The 21,499-nt window shown below is 34.2% G+C and overlaps 1 protein-coding gene across 1 annotated transcript in view; it reads left to right on the top strand.

The window, feature by feature from the left end:
• TECRL (trans-2,3-enoyl-CoA reductase like) overlaps nt 1–21,499 on the top strand; it is a 145,338-nt gene that overhangs the window by 72,806 nt on the left and 51,033 nt on the right. The window contains exons 3-5 of the mRNA XM_040238288.1: nt 855–899; nt 5,924–6,027; nt 17,301–17,416. Of these exons, the coding sequence (XP_040094222.1) occupies nt 855–899; nt 5,924–6,027; nt 17,301–17,416 (265 nt within the window). The remainder of the gene's footprint in view (nt 1–854; nt 900–5,923; nt 6,028–17,300; nt 17,417–21,499) is intronic.

The raw sequence follows: 21,499 nt of genomic DNA, 5'->3' as shown, positions 1-21,499 counted from the left end.
TTCTGATAATTGTGAATCAACTTTTTTATTATGGCAGTGTGTAATAAAGGTATTTTGACTTTCCTAATCATATAGAAATTTTAGTATTCTACTTATTACTAATAGTATTATATGTAGAAAACAGTAAAATGATATTTCTGCTATAATTAATTTGCTCATAATACTAAAAGTCAGTAGTACATACTATTCTGATTCTGATAGAGTGGCTTATTCCTGATAGAGAAAATAACTCAGTTCCACATGTTAATTTTAAATAAATTTTGAATGAGGTCAAAGTTCTCCAGTTTTAAATGAAGCTATCTAAGACTTTTTTTTAAGAATAATTTTCAAATTGCACAAGCTATACATAGATCAACTTCCCTTATAGCTCAGTCAGTAAAGAATCTACCTGCAATGCAGGAGACCTTAGTTCAATTCCTGGGTCAGGAAGATCCCATGGAGAGGGATATGGCAACCCACTCCAGTATGCTTGCCTGGGAAATCCCATGGACAGAGGAGCCTGGCAGGCTACCGTCCATGGGGTCACAAAAATTGGACACAACTTAGCGACTAAATCACCACCATACATAGATCACTTATTTTATTACATGTCCACAAATTGAATTCATCTGTGTAACAAGTTCCTAGACTGAAACCAGAAAATCACCATGACTAAAGCACCCGCCCATCATGCTTTCTTCCAGAATTATCCATAGTGCTTACCCTGTAAAGGATAACTACTATCTCCATTTCTAACAATGGATAATCATTTTTAATCACCTTCTGAGATCTAATCTGTCTTCTAATGGAAACTATTGCTTTTAAAATATGCTTACACATGTGCTTACAACTAAATGTCATTTTTCATTGAATAGGTCCACAGTGGTATCCTTCTCGAGTAGGCCTGCAGCTAGAACGTGGTAAGAAATAATTTCACTCATCTATTTATTTAATTTAGAATCCCTTTTCTGTCATCAATAGGCAATATTTATTTATTGCTTATCAAATGGCAGGTATTATAATAAATACTTTAAATATATTGTTTTATTTGAGCCTCCTCAAAAGCTAGTATTTCACATTTATGAAGAATTTTAGTCTCACAGAAATAAATTTCATACATTCACTGTCATTGTGTATTGAAGGCAGGATCTGAACTAACCTCTGTCTCAAAAGCTTTTATTGCTATATCCCCTCAGTCTACTGCCTCCTAATATAGTGTCAGGGGTACAGCTCAGTTCTCTTTCCCATTTTTCCTGTTCAAAAGCAGAATAAGGGAGGTAAGGAGGAATAGCATTAATGAATTATAAGGATAAGTATTGTTTCCATTAATAAGCCTCAAGTATTTCAAAATTTCAAACCTTATTTTCTGATCATAAAATTTAAAAATTTTATGCTAAAAATACACAAATGTGAGTCCTGCTAAGAATCATTGTTATTGACATCACATCACTTGACCTTACATTTGAACTTGTTAAATAAAAGCTCTGGGTAGATTGGAAATTTCTGAGGAATATTCAGTTCAGTTTCATGATAATAAATCTACAGAGATATCTTTTAAGAAATTTCAGTCTTTAAATTGTTCTACACAATCCTGACCTGCATTGTATTTTTCTGGTACTTTGCTAATATTCAGGTTATCATTTCTTAGATATCATATTCACTTAGGGACAAATGATTTCTCTGGATTTCTCTAAGATATTTTGTTGTTTTCATTGCTATCTTAAATATTCCAACTTTTTCTGAGATGTCTATGTTGAAAACACAGTTATCCAGAATATTTTTCTAAATCACCATTTCTTGAGGTCTCACATTTTTCTAAACTCAAGTGTTCAAGACAAATTCTCATCCAGCTAGAGTTTTAAAGAGAAGAATCATTGTCTTGTTTCTTTTTGCTTCTATGGGGCAAAGTATGTGCCTTTCAACACATAGATGCTGAAATAACATAAAATGAAATAATGGTATTGTTTTCTGAACTTGATTCTTATATAAATTAAAAAAAAAAAACAGAATACCACAAGCATCAATGTCAGATGTAATTTCAATTTGAAGGACATTACAAGGGACTGAGGAATTTCTGTTACTTCAACTTTTCTGGTGAATGTGGACATTTTATTTCTCTTCACTCATATACCTGGTTGGAAGTACCAGTGTGTGATGTGAATAATGTATAACCCTCCAAGTGTTCTTTGATAAGAATGTGATGAAATATTTGAAAAAAGGAATCTATGAATTTAGTGATATAAGCAGGATATGGCACAAAGTTTATTTGGAATAACGCAATTTAAAACCTATCTTTTTACTTAGTTATATTCAGAATCTTCTTTTGTAAAGTGAGCTAATAAAGAATCTAACTTATGGTTTGTGTGTGTGTGTGTGTGTGTGTGTGTATGTGTGCTTTTTGCATGTGGTGGCTAGTGTGTAAGTAAGATTATGTTTATAAAGTACTGTAATGATTTGTGCATGGTTAATGCCTCATTAAACATAGTTATAACTATTAATACTAAGGAAAAAGATTACACCAAAACAATGCAAGGCATGAATATTACATATCTGCTGCCACAGTATCTTTGCCAGAATGAGTGCACTATGAATAATTATATCATGTTATTTTAGAGTCTTTTACAGTTTCTGTACACAAAAAACTGCTAAAACACAAATAAAAGAACAAGCAATTTATTTTTATGGGAAAATATAGCCAACTTTTTTTGGCTTGGGATTTCTGCTTAGCTAGGCTGGGCTTGGCCTTGCTTGGCTAGTTTCATTCAAACAGCTAAGGTGAGCTGGTGGATTGCTGAAGACTGGCCAGAATGTTCATGGCTGTAACCACTCCTCTCTGCTCTATATGGTCTCATGCTTTGTCAGAAAGTTCTGGCCTTGGTGGAATCAGAAGTGCAAATAAATGAGCACAAGCACTCAAGAATTCATGAAGCCCAGGCTTAGATCTGGCTTATGATCCCTTGTCCCACATTCTATTTGTCAGAGCAAGATACTAGGCTACCCTATATTCAAAGGGTGGGGAAACTGACACCAACTCTTAATAGAAGGGACTAAAAGTCATATTGTGAGTGATGATGACATGCTAATCGTGAATAATTGCAGGCATTGTTGAAATAAATCTGTCATACAAACTGGTAACTAAAATGTGTTCTCTCGTAACTGTGATTAATATAATTTATAATGTCTTGGAAGTATGGGATCAAATTTCTAATTCTTAGAAACATTAGATTTGTTCAATAGAAGGTTTAAGTATATATCGAATTGGTCCTTCTCTTCCCATCCCCGATTCCAACCCTTTATACAATCTTCTAGGGTTAGAAGTATGCACCTCAGTGTTTGGCCCATTCTTGGGAGAAAATGTTCCCAAAAGATATATTACTTGAGCAAATTTAGGCAGAAAATTTAGGGGCCTTAAGAGGCCAAATTATGGTATAAATGGCATGGGCTCCATTAGGTGCATTCTCTTGGTCCCACATATTCCTCTCCCATTGGAAAAGGACATAGAAATAGAATGCCAAGGAAAGGGGTTCCTGATTACTGTATCTAAGAGTGATATGATTAATGATATGTCTGGATTCTCTCACATTGTTTCACCCAAATACTATATTGATTTTCCATATTTTAAAAACAAAATGCCAATATTCTGCTCTTTGATGTCAGCAAAGGGGATAGAACAGTGGGAAACTATGATGTCAATAGATGCATTTTGGAAAGAAGTTTTCAGCAGTCCTTATCAATATTTCTTGTTGTTACAAGTGACTGTCACAATGACATTCTGATCAGCTGTATATCAAAGTTTTTACCTTGAACCATGTTTCATCAATGTGCAACAAATTACCACAAACTCAGCAGCTTAAAATAACAATTATTTATTAGCTCAAAGATATAATATGACTGGATTCTCTACTCAAAGTATCCAAGTTTAGAGTAAGGTATCAGCTACACTGAATTCTCATCTAGACTTCTGAGAAAATCTACTTCCACCTTCAGTCTTATTGGCAGAATCCACCTTTAGCTTTTATGACAGAAATCCTTAATTCCTTGATGGCTATCAGTTCCTAGAAGTCACTTTAATTATTTGCCATGTAGCCCTCTGCATTTTTAAACCAAAAATAGTATAGTGACTCTTCCCAGTATATTGAATTTTGGTATCCTTATTTCTGACTCCATTCAGATTTAAAGAATTTGTTATTAACTCTGGACCACCAAGATGACCTCTTTTGAAGCCATATATCATAAACTAGGCAAGGAAGTCATAGTTTACTATATTTATGTTGGATTTATCAAAATTAATATATAACAATTGCCTATTTTTATCTTATACAAAATACCTGTAAGCATAATTATAAATCTAAATATTATATTTTGAAAATCACCTGATAGTCAAAATTTAATATCTTACTGCTTCTTTCAATAATAAAGAATGAAAGGAAATTTGTACATGAGTAGAGTTAATATAATTCATATATAGTTTAGCATAAAGTATAATACAAATAAAAACAATAACATTAATATCATTGTACTTGTGAGATATATCTATGCTGGTATACATTGTTCTAATCTACTCATTTTTCTCTCTGGATAATATACTTTTATTTGAATAAAACAGATTATATTTATCCATATCTTATTTATGAATACTTATGATTTTTACAATGTTTTGCTATTACAAACAATACTAAAAAAGACATCTTTGTACATATGTTTCAGGAAACAATGGCAAACTTATCTAGTGTTCATTTTTAAGAGCAGAACATTTCTTTCACACACTTTCCATCATCACTTCTGTTTCCTCCTATTTCATGAGAAACTTCTCAATAATTTTTGCTGTATGTTTGTCTTCTGACTTCAAAAGCCTGGAGTGCTAGGAAACTCAGTCTCAGTTTGTATTCCTTCATTTCAAACTGCATGCATAAATAATCTCACCATGCCCCATGGCTTTAACTGTTAATGACTTTGAAAATATCTTCAGACACAGCTACCCAACTGCCTACTTGACAGCTCCCAATTGAAGGGCTAATAGATATCTCACACTAAATGTACCCTAACTGAAATTTTCTTTTTTATTTTTGTATACTTTGCTGTTTATGTTTATATATATATATAACTTTACAATATTGTATTGGTTTTGCCATATATCAACATGAATCTGCCACGGGTGTACACGTGTTCCCCATCCTGAACCCCACTCCCACCTCCCTCCCTGTACCATCCCTCTGTGTCATCCAGTGCAAATCTGCTCTTTCCTCACTCTTCTTTTTGTCAGTTAATGATATTACAATGCAGTTAAGTGCTCAGGACAAAAAATTACCTCAACCTGAATCTCACAGGTTAAACTTGCTCTAAGATCAAACTTTTTGGGGTTGGTGAATTTTTTTTTTTTGGGTTGATGAATTTTTAACATCTCTACCAGTGCCATCTTAGTGCAAATAAACCTCATACCCTGGTTGGTGAATTTTGACTTTCTCCTAAGTAATCTTGCTTCCTTTTCTTCCCAGTTACCATACAGCAACCATAATGATCTTTTTGAAAGGTGAATCAAGCCCATCCCCAGGTGCTTTGCGATGACTTTTAAAATTCGACTCCATCTAATTCATCTTACAGTAAAATCAATTATAGAACAGTTGATATGTATGTGTACTGACACACAAAATTATACTTCAAAATATACTTTATCATATTTGATTATGATATTATCTAAAATTATATTTTTCTCAGAACACAATAGTAGCTAGTGGTAATCTGTACTTTGTTAGATAACCACTATGTATTTGAAAATTTGCCAGATATATTTTATAAAATTGGTTTATTCATATACTATCTTACTTTAAAGATTTACTATAAATTGAATTTCTATATAAAATTTATCTTTAGCTTTCACACTAAAAATATTTATCATCTGTTTCCCTCAAAGTTGTATTAAAATATTACTTCCTTATTGTTTAAGGTGGGCCCTTTCTGAAGGACAACTTAACCGTTCAAAGTGTTGCAGCTTCCTCCATTGTCACACTCTATTTTACAGACCTAGGTCAACAAGTCAGTTGGACTACAGTAAGTATCAATTTGAAATACAATATAGATGTCCCACATTTTGATGTGAATGATTTGTTGAGAAAGGATATTTTCTATCAAATAAATTTATAGTGAAACAAAATATTGCACTAAAAGTATTTTAAATTCTCCATTCTTACTATGATCAATGGCCAAATTTCCATTCAAGAGCTGGAGAAATGGGGACAAAAAATGGTTGAAAGAATAAAGATAATTATATTCTAAATGTCAATCTATCTCATGACTGTTGGCCTCATTTCTATTTTCCCTGTGTCTTGTCAGTTACTTGGTATTTCTTCATCTTTTCCTTCTAAGAGCCTCAGTATAAAGAAGACACATTTGTCATTGAAAAGAGGGGAGATAGAATATTCAATAAAAAATGTCCCAAGACAGTGGAGAGGACATTTTAAAAACTGAGGGTGAAGAAATAAGACTTATTTGAGTTGTAGGGGTTGGGATGTTCTTTCAACTTTCTTGAAAGAGGTATTTCAAAGTGGTGGTAACTGAATCCAATAGCATTAGAAGAATGAAGACCATATTAAAAAACAGGAGAAGTAAGAAACAGAAAATACTTGATACTACTTCACAAGTACTGAAGGATTCATGAGTAATGAATAGATAGATGGGATATCTTCAGTAGCAAGAAGCTATGTGGTATTTAGTGACAGGAAGTGAAGGAGTTAATCTGATGAGTAACTTTGACACTGATGTACAAAAATTAGTGCAATCATTCATTTTTCAATTAAATTTAAACTATTTTCTTTATATTATTAAGACTTTTAATGTTTTTTCTGGTTACATTCAAATTCATATTTGTGATGTGATTACTTTTAATATTTTCTATTCAAAATGGCTTTCTTTTGCCAGCATAGTGTTTTGAGTTTTCCCTGTATAGTTAAACAATCAACTTTTAAAATTATTAAAGACACAGGATAATTTATACATTGTTATTTAAATCTCATAATGAGAAATTCAAGTTTACATTCATTAATCAAAATGTCACATGCTTTAATTTTCCACCAATTTTTCCTGTATTATCTTCTTGCATTTAGATAATTACATTTAGTGTGTTTGGCTAAATGGTTGTTCTAGTTTTCAAGATTTATTGAGCCTTTGAGTACTAATTTGTTGCATTAAAAAATAAATAAAACTAAGTTTAGAATTATTTGGCCAACTGATGTGAAGAAATGGCTCACTGGAAAAGACCCTGATGTTGGGAAAGATTGAGGGCAGGAGGAGAAGGGGACAACAGAGGATGAGATGGTTGAATGGCATCACCAACTTGATGTTGGTGATGGACAGAGAAGCCTGGCGTGCTGCAGTCCATGGGGTTGCAAAGAGTCACACATGACTGAACAACTGAACTGAACTGAAGTATAGAGTATTCTGAATCTTTGTGTAGTATATCATAATGTTTACCAAAAAGCTAATAACTTGTACATATTGTAACAAAGGGTTTAGAGTTTAAAAGTGATATCTACAGACCCTTGCTAAAAGAGATTTTAGACAAGCAGATTTTGATCTTCAAAGGTTAAAATATTCAAAGAATCTTTGCCTACATTTATGATGAAAAAGGAATTCTATCTACAGAAGCTGTGTCACAGTGAGTGGCAATAACAGTAATTCATAATAAATTTCAGCTGCATCATTGGGATAAGCACTGAGGGGAAAAAAAGCTAAGGTGGAATTCTGTGACAATTGTGCTAGAAAATTATAGCTTATCTGAGAGGAAAGTCATTTAGGTGACAAAGAGAACTACGAAAATAGGCTGGATATTTTAAAATCAACCCTATGGTTCACACTTTTTTGCTCCAAATGAGTCAATCCTATTAAATGCTAGAAATATACACATTACATTGCAATCACACTCACTATATATATCAACTAAATTGCACAATAAAAGTAATATTTTACCAAAATTAACATTCTTAAAGTTATGACCAACCTAGATAGCATATTGAAAAGCAGAGACATTACTTTGCCGACTAAGGTCCGCCTAGTCAAGGCCATGGTTTTTCCTGTGGTCATGTATGGATGTGAGAGTTGGACTGTGAAGAAGGCCGAGCACCGAAGAATTGATGTGTTTGAACTGTGGTGTTGGAGAAGACTCTTGAGGGTCCCTTGGACTGCAAGGAGATCCAACCAGTCCATTCTGAAGGAGATCAACCTTGGGTTTTCTTTGGAAGTAATGATGCTAAAGCTGAAGCTCCAGTACTTTGGCCACCTCATGCGAAGAGTTGACTCATTGGAAAAGAATCTGATGCTGGGAGAGATTGGGGGCAGGAGGGGAAAGGGGCGACCCAGGATGAGATGGCTGGATGGCATCACGGACTCGATGGATGTGAGTCTGAGTGAACTCCGGGAGATGGTGATGGACAGGGAGGCCTGGCGTTCTGCGATTCATAGGGTCGCAAAGAGTTGGACATGACTGAGCGACTAGACTAAACTGAACTGAACACATTTATAAAATATTAAAATTCACTCCTTTAATAAAAGCATTATTATAAGTTTTCTTTTTTTGTGAGCAACAATCTCTTTAATTTAGCATGGTCAAAATTAGTAATTTAATAATATTTTTCAAGAAGCAAGAGTTTGCAGCAGAATGTTGAGAAAATTCTTGTCTCGTGGAACTTAGGATAAATTGGAAGACTTAGGATAAATAATGTTATAAATTAATATAATTAAAGTAAAAATAATTCCCATCATACAAATCCTATTAACTAAAGATCACATTCCGTTTTCATCATTTTTATCTTCATTAATGTGTCTGTTCATGCTGTGCATAGTCACTCAGTTGTGTCCGATCCCATGGACTATAGCCCGCCAGGTTCTTCTGTCCATGGGCATTCTCCGGCCAAGAATACTGGAGTGGGTTGCCATGCCCTCCTCCAGGGGATCTTCCCAACCCAGGGATCAAACTCAGGTATCTTGTATTGCAGACAGATTTTTTTTTACTATCTGAGCCACAAGGGAAGCATGTGTATGTATAGTCCTATGCAAATTATGAACTTCCCTCATAGCTCAGTTGGTTAAGAATCTGCCTGCAATGCAGGAGACACGGGTTTGATACCTGGTTAAGGAGACTTCCTGGAGAAGGAAATGGCAACCCACTCCAGGATTCTTGCCTGGAGAATCCCAAGGACAGAGGAGGAACCTGGCAGGCTACAGTCCATGGGGTCGCAAGAATCGGACATGACTTAGCTACTAAACTATTATTGCTATGTGTATTATTTCTTGCATAGATTCATGTATCTACCAAATTCAGATATAGAATTATTCAATCCTTCAAAAGGAACTCCCTCATCTTACTCCTCTGTATTTACACAGATAAATATATACTGGGGCAACCACCGATCTGTTTTTCATCTCTATATTATTGTCATGTAGTGATTACTCTATAGACAGAATTGAAAAATTTTTGAGACTGATGTTTATTTTTCTCTTAGTATAGTGATTCTGTGATCCATCTTGGTTATTGCATGTATATCAATACTTAGGCTACTTTCTCACGAGTTTTCTCCAACACCACAGTTCAAAAGCATCAATCAAGAACAAGACCCAGTTTCCCCCACAGTCAGTCTCTCCCATTAGGAAGTTTCCATAAGCCTTTTATCCATCAGAGGGCAGACAGAATGAACACCACAATCACAGAAAACTAATCACACTGATCACATGGACCATAGCCCTGTCTAACTCAATGAAACAATGAGCCATGTCAAGTACGGCCATCCAAGATGGACAGGTCATATATACATATATAGATAACTTTGGTTATATGTATATAATAGGGTTTGTTTATTCACCCACTGACAGACATTTGAATGGTCCTCAGTATTTTTTGTTACAAATAAAGCAATAACCTACCTGTGTGTTGGTGTTTATATGAAAATAGGTTTTTAATTTTCTGCAATCACTGTTGAGTTGTAAGATTACCTTTAATATTCTACATATCTACATACAAGTCTTTTGTCTAATGCATGGTTTGCAAATAATTTCTCTCAGTTTTAGCTTGTCTTTTCATCATTTTAACAGGATTTTTGTTGCTGTACAAAAAGTTTTCAATTTTAATGCAGCATAATTTATTAATATTTTCTTTAAAGGATCTTGTCTTCACACTCATATGTAAGAAATATTTGCCTAGCCCTAGGCCTAGGAGTTCTTCTGAGTTTTTCTAATCATTTAACATTTTTATATTTTACATTTTAATCATAGTATTTTTATTGTAAATAATTATCTATTTTTAATCACCAGGCCTAATGATTTCTTTTAATTTGTCTCACATATCTTATAATCCATTTCTGATTTCTTTTTTCTTGTCCCATTTGGATTAATTGCCATACTCTTAGCTTCTCTGGTATTTTGGTTGTTGTTATTCAGTTGCTAAGTCGTGTCTGACTCTGTGCAACCCCATGAACTGTAGCACAACTGTCTTTCCTGTCCTTCACTATCTCCCTGAGTAGGCTCAAATTCATGTCCATTGAGTCAGTGATGCCATCGAACCATCTGAATCCATGTTGCCCACTTATCCTCTTGTCCTTAATCTTTCCCAGCATCAGGGTCTTTTCCAATGAGTTGGCTCTTATCATCAATTGGCCAAAGTATTGGAGCTTCAACCCCAGTCCCTCCAGTGAATATTCAGGACTGATTTCCTTTAGAACTGACTGGTTTGATATCCTTGCTGTCCAAGGATTAGGAGAGGCTTCTATCCTGAGAGGCTTCTCCAGCACCACAGTTTGAAAGCATCAATTCTTTGGAACTCACCCTTCTTTATGGTCCATCTCTCACATCCATACATGACTACTGGAATAACCATTGCTTTGACTATATGGACCTTTGTCAGTAAAGTGATGTCTCTGCTTTCTATCTAGGTTGGTCATAGACAGGTCTCTGCTTTCTGTCTAGGTTGGTTTTTCTTCCAGGGAGAAAGCATCTATTAATTTTGTGGCTGCAGTCACTGTCCACAGTGATTTTGGAGCTCAAGAAAATGAAATCTGACATTGTTTCCACTCTTTCCCCATCTATTGGCCATGAAGTGATGGGACCAGATGGCATGATCCTTGTTTTTTTAATTTTGAGTTTTAAGTTTTTCCATACTGTTCATGCTATTCTCAAGGCAAGAATACTGAAATGGTTTACCATTCCTTTCTCCAGTGGATCACCTTTTGTCAGAACTCTCCACCATGACCTGTCCATCTTGGATGGCCCTACTTGACATGGCTCATTGTTTCATTGAGTTAGACAGGGCTATGGTCCATGTGATCAGTGTGATTAGTTTTCTGTGATTGTGGTGTTCATTCTGTCTGCCCTCTGATGGATAAAAGGCTTATGGAAACTTCCTAATAGGAGAGACTGACTGTGGGGGAAACTGGGTCTTGTTCTTGATTGATGCTTTTAAACTGTGGTGTTGGAGAAAACTCGTGAGAGTCCCTTGGACTGTAACGAGATCAAACCAGTCAATCCTAAAAGAAATCAGTCCTGAATATTCATTGGAAGGACTGATGCTGAAACTGAAACTCCAATACTTTGCCTACCTGAAGCGAAGAACTGACTCATTAGAAAAGACCCTGATGCTGGGAAAGACTGAAGGTAAGAAGGGGTGACAGAGGATGATATGGTTTGATGGCCTCACCAACTCGATGGACAAGAGTTTAAGCAAGTTCTAGGAATTGGCGATGGACAGGGAAGCCTGGCATGCTACAGTCCATGGGATCACAAAGAATCAGACATGACTGAGCAACTTAACTGATTGACTGAGTTTTAAGCCAACTTTTTTTTCACTCTCCCCTTTCAGCTTCAAGAGGCTCTTTAGTTCCTCTTCACTTTCTGCCATTAGAGAAGTATTATCTGCATATCTGAGATTGTTGATACTTCTCCTGGCAAACTTGAGTACAACTTGTGAATCTAGCCCAGCATTTCCTATGATGTACTCTGTATATATAAGCAGGGTGTGGATATACAGTCTTGATGTACTCCTTTCCCAGTTTTGAACAAGTCCATTGTTCCATGTCCAGTACTAACTATTCCTTCGTGTCCTGCATACAGGCTTCTCAGAAGGCAGGTAAGGTGGTCTGGCATTCCCATCTCTTTAAGAATATTCCACAGTTTGTTGTGATCCACACAGGCAAAGACTTTAGCATAGTCAATGAGGCAGAATTAGATGTAGCTATATCCTATGTTTCAATAACTCTAATGATTACCCAAGAGACTACACTGCACATTTAAACTATTGAACACTAATAAAATTGTTTACTAATGTGAAGATAATGCATTAATAGTTGAATGAGTTTTATTTGAGGTATTTGGTCTCCTTCTGAGTTTTCTATTGTGAATTATTTTAATTATTTATATATTTTAAAGCAAAAATACACTACTATAATTTTTCATATGGTCAATCTTTAATTTTTTTTTAACTGCAATTTAATTTTTCCTTCTAATACTGAGGTTACATCTGGTATCATTATCCTTCTTTCTGAAAAACACCTTAATGTTGTATTACCATTCTGTCTTTGATTAGTTCTCCCAATTATTGTTCATGTTAAAATGTATTCATTTAGTTTATATTCTTGGAGAATATTTTTTCAGAAAAACACATTGGCAGCTATTTCTGTCTTTATTTCAAAACACTATTAGTTTGATTTCTGACTCCCATTATTTCTGTTGAAAAGTCTACTGTACTCCTTAAAGTCTTTCCCTGGTTTATTCAATTTTTTAATTTTATTTGATTATGGTGCACATAGTTATGATTGTGGTTTTGTTTATTCTGCTTTGGGTTTATTGTGTTATCTGAGTTCCTGGTTTGATAGCTATATCTAATTTGACAAAACTGCATAATCTCTTCATCTTTTGATTCTCCATTATTCTCTTTGTATTCTCCTTTTGGGATTCATATTACATTATCATATTTTTCTTTCAAAGTTTTCAAATATCACTAAAATTTCAACCTTTTATTTTTCTTTGAACATTAAAAGATTGTTTTCTAAAAGTAAGTGCTTGATAATTCTATTATGTGAACCTTTAGTTCACCTATTTTCAATGCCTGCTGCTGCTTTTGGTTATGATCATGATATTGTCACTCCTTGTATAACTGCATATTTCTGACATTGCAGAAAAATTATATTAATAAATTTAAAGATTACTTGAAGAAGCCTTGGGCTATTTTACCTTTCAAATATAATTTATCATTCTGCAGATAGACTAATGGCACTATTGAGTACAGGTCATCTCCTTCCAATCCATGATTGAAATGACTTCAGGCTGAGTTTCATATGTACATATGAAGTACCTATGAAGACAGACCGGTTTGATCCTCACTCTTAAGTTTTAACTGTTCTATGTTCAACCCAAATTCTGGGGTTTTTATAGCCACCTTAGTCTTTGAAAGACAAGAAGCAGTAATTTTGGTGCTTCCATTCTTAAGTACCCTCAAAAGATTGGTCTTTACATAAGGCTCTTACCAAATTTCATACCCCCAGTTAATTACTACTCTGGAGACTCTTTTATTTTTTAATATAAATTTATTTATTTTAATTGGAGGTTAATTACTTTACAATATTGTATCAGTTTTGCCATACATTAACATGAATCCATCACAGGTATACACGTGTTCCCCATCCTGAACCCCTGTCCCTTCTCCCTCCCTGTACCATCCCTCTGGGAGACTCTTATAAAACATTTTGATCTTCTAATTCTTCAAAGGCTCAGTAATTCTTTGGAGCCTGAAAAATATTTTGATTAATTTTTCTTGGTGATCTCATTAGGGAAGTTTGTTTGCATAACATGAGCATAGAATTATCCATTATATGTTATTCACATAACAGTTAATTTTTCAGGGGAAAAAAAAACAAACCTAGTATCACATTAGCTTCAATAGTACTCATGGAATACAAAGCAATATTACTATTGGGGAATGTTCTCATAATTTTAGCAGCTCTCCTATCTTTAGAAAATTACTGTTGACACTACGTTGTTTTTTGCAGCAGGGCTTCTCTAGTGGCTCAGTGGTAAAGAATCCTCCTGCCAATGCAGGAGATATAGGTTCAGCCCTTTGATTGGGAAGAACCCCTTGAGTAGGAAATGGCAATGCACTCCAGTGTTTCTGCCTGTAAAATTCTATGGACAGAGGAGTTTGGTAGGTTACAGTCTATGGGGTCTCAAAAGAGTCAGACATGACCTAGCAACTAAACAATTTTCAACAACTGTGACACAAGCAATTCATTTTGCTTTTAACGGTCAATCGCAATTTTAGAGGACAAGTAAAGCCAAAACCACCCTAATAATAATAGGACTAAAAAATATTTTTTAAAGGAAGGATGAATGCATTAAATGAAATCTAAGCCCAAGGGTTTTAATCAATTTACAACTACAGTTGAATACAATTTATATTTTCTAAAACAGTTTATTGTCTTATTCCTTTTCAATTTTTAAATACAACAAGTTGAATATTCTAGAGAAGTTCTAAAAAATCCCAGTTTCATAGCTAGTGGAAATAGTGGAATTAGTGAATTTTACTAGTGGAAATACTGAATTTTACATTAAAAGCAACACATTAGTTTAAAACAGAGAACTTTTATAAAGGGAAAGTATGAAAATAATTTGATATTAGAAATAAATTGAATTTAGAAGTAGTATATATTGTCAAAGTAAAAATAAGAAAGTGTACTTGCTTATTTTGAAAATAAAATATCTAATAAATTTTGGATTAAAGTGGAGTTTCTTTTTTTTTTTTCTCCATCATTGTAAATTCATCCACCTAGGCTGCATACCTATAAATATACATTTTGTTTGTATATTTATTTCATCTTTAGTTTTGTTTTTATTCTTTTTTAGTAGAAGAGAAATTTCTGCTTCAGAAATCTGTTTTATTAACATTTATATATCTGGCTTTTTAAAATTATAAATCTATTTTCTGATTACTTTCTAAGTTTAATCAAACATCCTATCTGCACCCAAATATACATTTTTCTTGAAAGATGCATTGTCCAAAAGTTTTTGTTTTTGTTTTTATTTATAACCCTCCAGGGCTTTTAAATCAGAATATATCCTGTATACATTGGCATTCTTTTAATCCCAGTGTTTCAGAATGAACAATATTTGTGATAAAATATTGGGTCTCCTACAACATATAACTATAAGATAGCAGGATCTCCAATTTTTTTAAGAGATGATGGAGATAAGATTATAGTTTAATTTCCTCTGATTCAAATAAACTTCCTATTTGTGACAGTATGTTTATCAACTTAATAAATAGTGATATTTGGTCATGTTAACTATTGTTTACAACGTTTTTCATTTCTGACATCTTACTATAGAATTTGCTTAAAATTGACTTGACTAGGTCAGAGACATTGAAATAAATATTTTGAAACAATCATTATTCTAATTATTTTAGAGTATTAACTAGATTCTATTTTAAGACATTCAGAAGATATTTTTACTTATATCTGATAATCAAGAATGTTTTATGCCATAAATTAATACATTAAAAGGTTGCTTTAGTACTGAGTTTATTGGATTTATAAACTTATAAACTTATTGCATTGTTCTTATCCTCATATAAAAATATTTCTTACCTTGTGAGATAATAAATATTGTTTAAAAATGTATAACAAGACAGTTACAATATAAATATTTATACATGTGTATGTATATATATGTGGTTATAGGTATGTGCCTATATATCATATACTTTAATCATGTAGTTCCACAAAATTGTAAACAGAGATAAAAACATAATTAGTAATAAAAAAAATCAACGTGCCCACTTGCATATTTGAGCAAAATATGTACAGCTTCAAGTTTCCTTCCTTAGAAATGATGAAAATTGGCAAAGACAAAGGAAAATAGAAGTAGCAGTTGAATTTATCATTGTCATGTTTGTATTCTTTCTCTTCTCTGCTTTTCTCTTTGAAAACTCGTAGGGAAATTATTTTCCCTTTTCTGACTGAAAATTTCAGAATTGGACTTTAACCTGGTTTTAGCATCAAGACAAAATCAAATGATGGACACTCACCAGATTCAGAAAGCCATCAGAAAAGCAGCCAATTAATCTTTTTGAAATCATGTGGTCTCATTTCCAATTATCTTTCCAAATCTTATGATTGTCTCTCTATAGATTGGATATCTCTCTCCATATACATGATTGCCATACTTGTGGCAAGTTCCAAAAGAATCTCCAAAATTCAGAAAGCAATCCTTTAAAACTACTCACTCAGACTCAGTAAAAATTAAAATTTCCAGGAGAGAGAAGTGAATTATTTCAGTTTGAACAACAGTCAAATTGATTTTTCTTGGTGGTTCAAATGGCAAAGAATCTGCCTGGTATGCGGGAGACCTGGGTTTGATCCCTGGGTCAGGAAGATCTCCTGGAGAAGAGAATGGCAACCCACTCCAGTATTCCAACTTGGAGAATTTCATGGAAAGAGGATCCTGGTGGGCTACAGTTCATGGAGTCTCAGAGTCAGATAGGACTGAATGACTAACACTTTCACTATCAAACTGATTGACTTCTAGATGACATGGCAACAAAAAGCTATTTCCCATTCCATTTGGTGACAGGGATGGTTAACATAGAAGATTTATTTCGTATGGGGCTGGAAAGACATGAGAAATGCACTTATGCATTTGATTAAATGAAATTATTTAACCCAGAGGGATGGTACAGGGAGGGAAGAGGGAGGGGGTTCAGGATGGGGAACACGTGTATACCTGTGTCAGATTCATGTTGATGTATGGCAAAACCAATACAATATTGTAAAGTAATTAACCTACAATTAAAATAAATAAATTTATATTAAAAAACATATGATTAAATGTGTACTATTTATGAAGACATCACTATATTTATGTCTAATATTTTTATTTTACTATTTATAATTGTCCTTTACCTTAACTCTTGGCTAATTTTTCTAAGGAAGATTTCCTGTTATTTGTGACAGCACTTGGTCTAGTTGTTTTTAGAGAACAGATGCTCACCTATCCATTTCACCAGCTCATATAGCAGGGTAAATCTGGGGACATGTTTATCATGGTTCTGTGTTAGTCGCTCAGCTCAGTGCTTTGAGACCCCAGGTGTTCTGTCATCCACGAGGCTCCTTTGTCCATGGGATTTTCCAGGCAAAAATACTAGAGTGGATTGCCATTCCCCTCTCCAGGGGATCCTCCAGACCCAGAGATTAAACCTGGGTCTCCTGCATTGCAAGCAGATTCTTTACTGTCTGAGCCACCAGGGAAGCTATAAAATGTACTGTTTAAACTAAATCAATTTCTTTTTCCAGGTATTTTTGGCTGAATACACAGGACCTCTGCTAATATATCTCCTGTTTTATTTGAGGATCCCGTATATATATGACATGAAAGAGAGCTCTAGAAGATTATGTCACCCAGTGGTACAGTAAGTAATACATTCAAATGGTGCATATAGATTAAGAAGGAGACAAACTAATACACAGATATTATGTTAACAAATATTGTAAACTCAATGAACATGAGTTCACTTTTAGAGAAATATATTTTTGTAAGTTTATAAACAAGTACCTATTACTTAATATACTTCATATATTAAGTATACCTTAGAGTGGAGGTAAGTTCTGATAGTTATGATCACAAGCAACAGACGAATGAAATGCTTAATGTTACAAAGTTTAGAGGTCATATATAGGGCTCAGAATATAAATACTTCTCTAAAAATATGGGCAAAATTTCATAGAAAATCAATAATGAGTGAACTAATAAACTGGAAGAACAAATAAAGGTTTTAAAATTTACATTTAGTAAATTAAAGGCCAAAATCAAATTTAACTCTGATATAAAACACAAAAAAAAGACCAGGGACACTTATCAAAGATGAATATATGATTCTTTACATACTATGGAAATAACCTCTTTCTCTGTGAAAGTGAAAGTTGCTCAGTCATGTCCAACTCTTTGTAATAGTCCATGGAATTCTCTAGGCCAGAGTAGTGGAGTGGGTACCCTTTCCCTTCTCCAGGGGATCTTTCCAACCCAGGGATCAAACTTGGGTGTCTCATTGCAGGTGGATTCTTTACCTCTGTCCCCTATATCAAATATCAAATTAAAAAGAAAGAGAATAATCATTCAAGATGCAACTTTGATATGCAGAGTTACCAATTTATTTTTTTCGGAAAAGGAATCTGAGCAAATGCTTAAACTCTAAGTGAATTAAGAAGCAAAATTCAGATCATAGGGATGCTATATGATAGAGAATAACGACTCCAGATGTCCCATATTAAATTAATCTTTCATTCACCCTTACTTCTGTACTACAGCCACAATGCCCACCCTTCTTGTTCTGATATCTGCCATGCCCTTTCACACAAGGACATCTACACATGCCATCCCTCTTCCTCCAACCTTTCTTTATGGCCTCTCACTTTCTTATCTCTTATTCAAGCTTCACATAAAGCTCAATATTTCTTATCAGTATTAGCATTTCTATTCCTTCCATGAGAAATATGTTACTAAATGTTTCCCTACATTTTATTACTTTAAAATTATATATTTACATAGTCATTTGTGTTTTTCACTCTATGAATTTGTTATATAATGAGTGTCTTTTGATGTTCAATCTTTTCTGTTAATAATACATTTACATGATTTTTAAAAGACACTCAATAGAAATGTTTTGGAAAGAACAGAGGCATGAAACAATTACATACAAATTTATTTTTCATTGGGCTTTTTAGAGTATGAAAAGAAAGGAACCTGAACTGGATGTGTGTTCTGAGACGGGCTTTTTAAAGAAAGTTATGTTTAAATATTTTCTATGTTTTCTGAAGGTATGTGAGATTGCCAAACTAGTAAATCTGAGAAATATTCATATGGAAATTATCTGTGGTACATAGAAGTTTGATGCTTTGTAGAAGCAGAGAGAAAGCATGTGGAGCATGTGCACAGGAGGCAAGGGAAGGTTGGATCTCAGGGATCATGGTCTGGTTAGTATAGGACAAGTTGTTCAGGTCCTTTTGTAACATGAAAATCAGTCTTTTTTTTTTTTCTTAAGTGAAGAGAATGCCCAAATCATTTATAAAGAGTCTGGGGTGGAGAGTTTATTGGAGAATGTAATTGCCCTCATTTTTTAGATCAGACATATAATAGTAATGTGTATCAGATATATATCACAGCATGGAAAGAAGATGTTTTTCTTCTTTTACCCAGCGACATTCTCAAAGGAATTGACTGATAGTTGGTTGCTATTTTTAAACACAAACATGGCATGTTTTGTAACATCTCAGTGATAAATGCATTGGTGCCACATTCTTCCTAAAGCACAAATATGTTAAGTTTATATGAAATCATTCAAAGTTGGTACACACAAACTACTTTTGAAATTTAAGTGTCTAGTAGAGGTTTATAAAATAATCCCAAAATCTCTAAGGCAATTCAATTTCAGGATGGATGATGTCATTTCTCAAAGTTAAAAAAGATAAAATTTCAAACCCCATATCCACCTGACATATAATCCAATGTTACTTCTTCTAAGTCACTTTGAATCATATTCCAGAGCATTTTTCTGCTAGGTTCCACTCCTTTTGTGACTCAACTGCCCCCAAATTCTTTGAATCTCTTACATAACTCTGCATACTAGGACTAAGGACAAATCTCCAGCATGATCTCTATGCTCCTCAAGTAGTGAAATGGTGGCCCACGGCTTGATGTAATGCAGATGTTCTTTATTCAGTCAATAGTATTTTAGAGAGCAGACACATACTTAGAACGGCCATGGTCCCTCCCAGCAGAGGGATCTACTGATCTATCTCCTTAAGGCTTTAACTGCAACATCAGGGATGAAAAAGTAGCCAGAAAAAACTTTCCTATGCTCAGTATCCACAGTTTGAATATCTGCCTTAAATACAAACACAAAACAAACAAAAAACAACAAAACAGCTTTTGATATTTGGATACTTTGTCTTTGTTTAGGTCACTGACCTTATGAACTCCCCACTTTCAGATCATCCCTCATATCTCACACTCCATTTAAGTATGCCCTAAAACCTTCTTATTTGTTGCTTTTACTGAACTTTCCTCAATTCCTGGAATTCTTACACTGTGCCTTCTACAATTCAGTATCCACTGTTAGCAAATTCTCTTACACTGACAACCTTTTATCTGAATATTGCCTTCATATTCTTCCTCAAAAGAAACCTGATACAATGACTGCCTTGCAACTTAATAAAGTTTCTTTTTAACAGTCCTCATATCTTGAAACTTCATTGATAAAACATAAGAAATCTTCAAATATTACAACTGGAAAAAATAAATGGATCCAAATCTACTTATGGATGTTCTGTTAGCTTAGCACTGGAAAGAGAAAGATTTTATGTTTGAATGGAAGTTAACTATAATTAGGGCTTCCCTGGTGGCTCAGAGGTTAAAACGCCTGCCTCCAGTGTAGGAGACCCAGGTTCGATCCCTAGGTCGGGAAAATCCCCTGGAGAAGGAAATGGTAACCCACTCCAGTATTCTTGCCTGGAAAATCCCATGGTTGGAGAAGCCTGGTAGGCTACAGTCCATGAAGTCACAAAGAGTCGGACACGACTGAGTGACTTCACTTCACTTCACATATCTTGAAACTTCATTGATAAAACATAAGAATCTTCAAATATTACAACTGGGAAAAATAAATGGATTCAAATCTACTTATGGATGTTCTGTTAGCTTAGCACTGGAAAGAGAAAGATTTCATGTTTGAATGGAAGTCAACTATAATTAGGGCTTCCTTGGTGGCTCAGCTGGTAAAGAATCCACTTGCAATGCAGGAGTCCTGGGTTTGATCCCTGGGTTTTGAAGATCCCCTGGAGAAGAGAATGGCTACCCACTCCAGTATTCTGGCCTGGAGAATTCCATGGACTGTATAGTCCATGGGGTCTCAAATGAGTTGGACAAGGCTAAGTGACTTTCACTTTTATGACCATAATTAAATATTTTGAAATGAAATCAAACTTGGTGAGTTATCAATAATGTACAAAGTGGTATATATCCAACTATTAAGGCATTGCTATCTGCTATGCTAATCTCTATGCCTTAATGGTATAATAAAAATTAAATAAGTGAACTAACTTAATTATAGCTTAAACTAAAATTTCTCATTCAGTGCTCTGCTTCATTGTTGGGCAAAAGATAAATTTTTTGCTTTCTTAAAAAATGTAAAATTCTCTCGCATACAGGGTTATCATTATGTTGATGTAGGGCAAAACCAATACAATATTGTAAAGTAGAAAAAAAATGTAAAATTCTATTTCTCAGGTATTTATACAAATACTTCTACAGCTAAACCAACAAGTTATAAGAGACACTGACTTTGTTAGTCCCTTGAACCCACAGGCAACTTCCGATATCAGAACCTTTGCTTTTGTTTCTGTTACTCTCTAGAAAGCTTTGCCCCCAAATGTAAACACTCTACTCTCTCACTTCTTTCAGAATTTGCCTATTGTTCATAGATCTCTACACCACATAG

The sequence above is a fragment of the Oryx dammah genome, unplaced genomic scaffold (assembly GCF_014754425.2).
Source record: "Oryx dammah isolate SB20612 unplaced genomic scaffold, SCBI_Odam_1.1 HiC_scaffold_3, whole genome shotgun sequence".
In the NCBI taxonomy this organism is placed as follows: Eukaryota; Metazoa; Chordata; class Mammalia; order Artiodactyla; family Bovidae; genus Oryx; species Oryx dammah.
The sequence above is the reverse complement of the archived record's forward strand: the minus strand, read 5'-3'. Positions and strand labels throughout refer to the sequence as shown.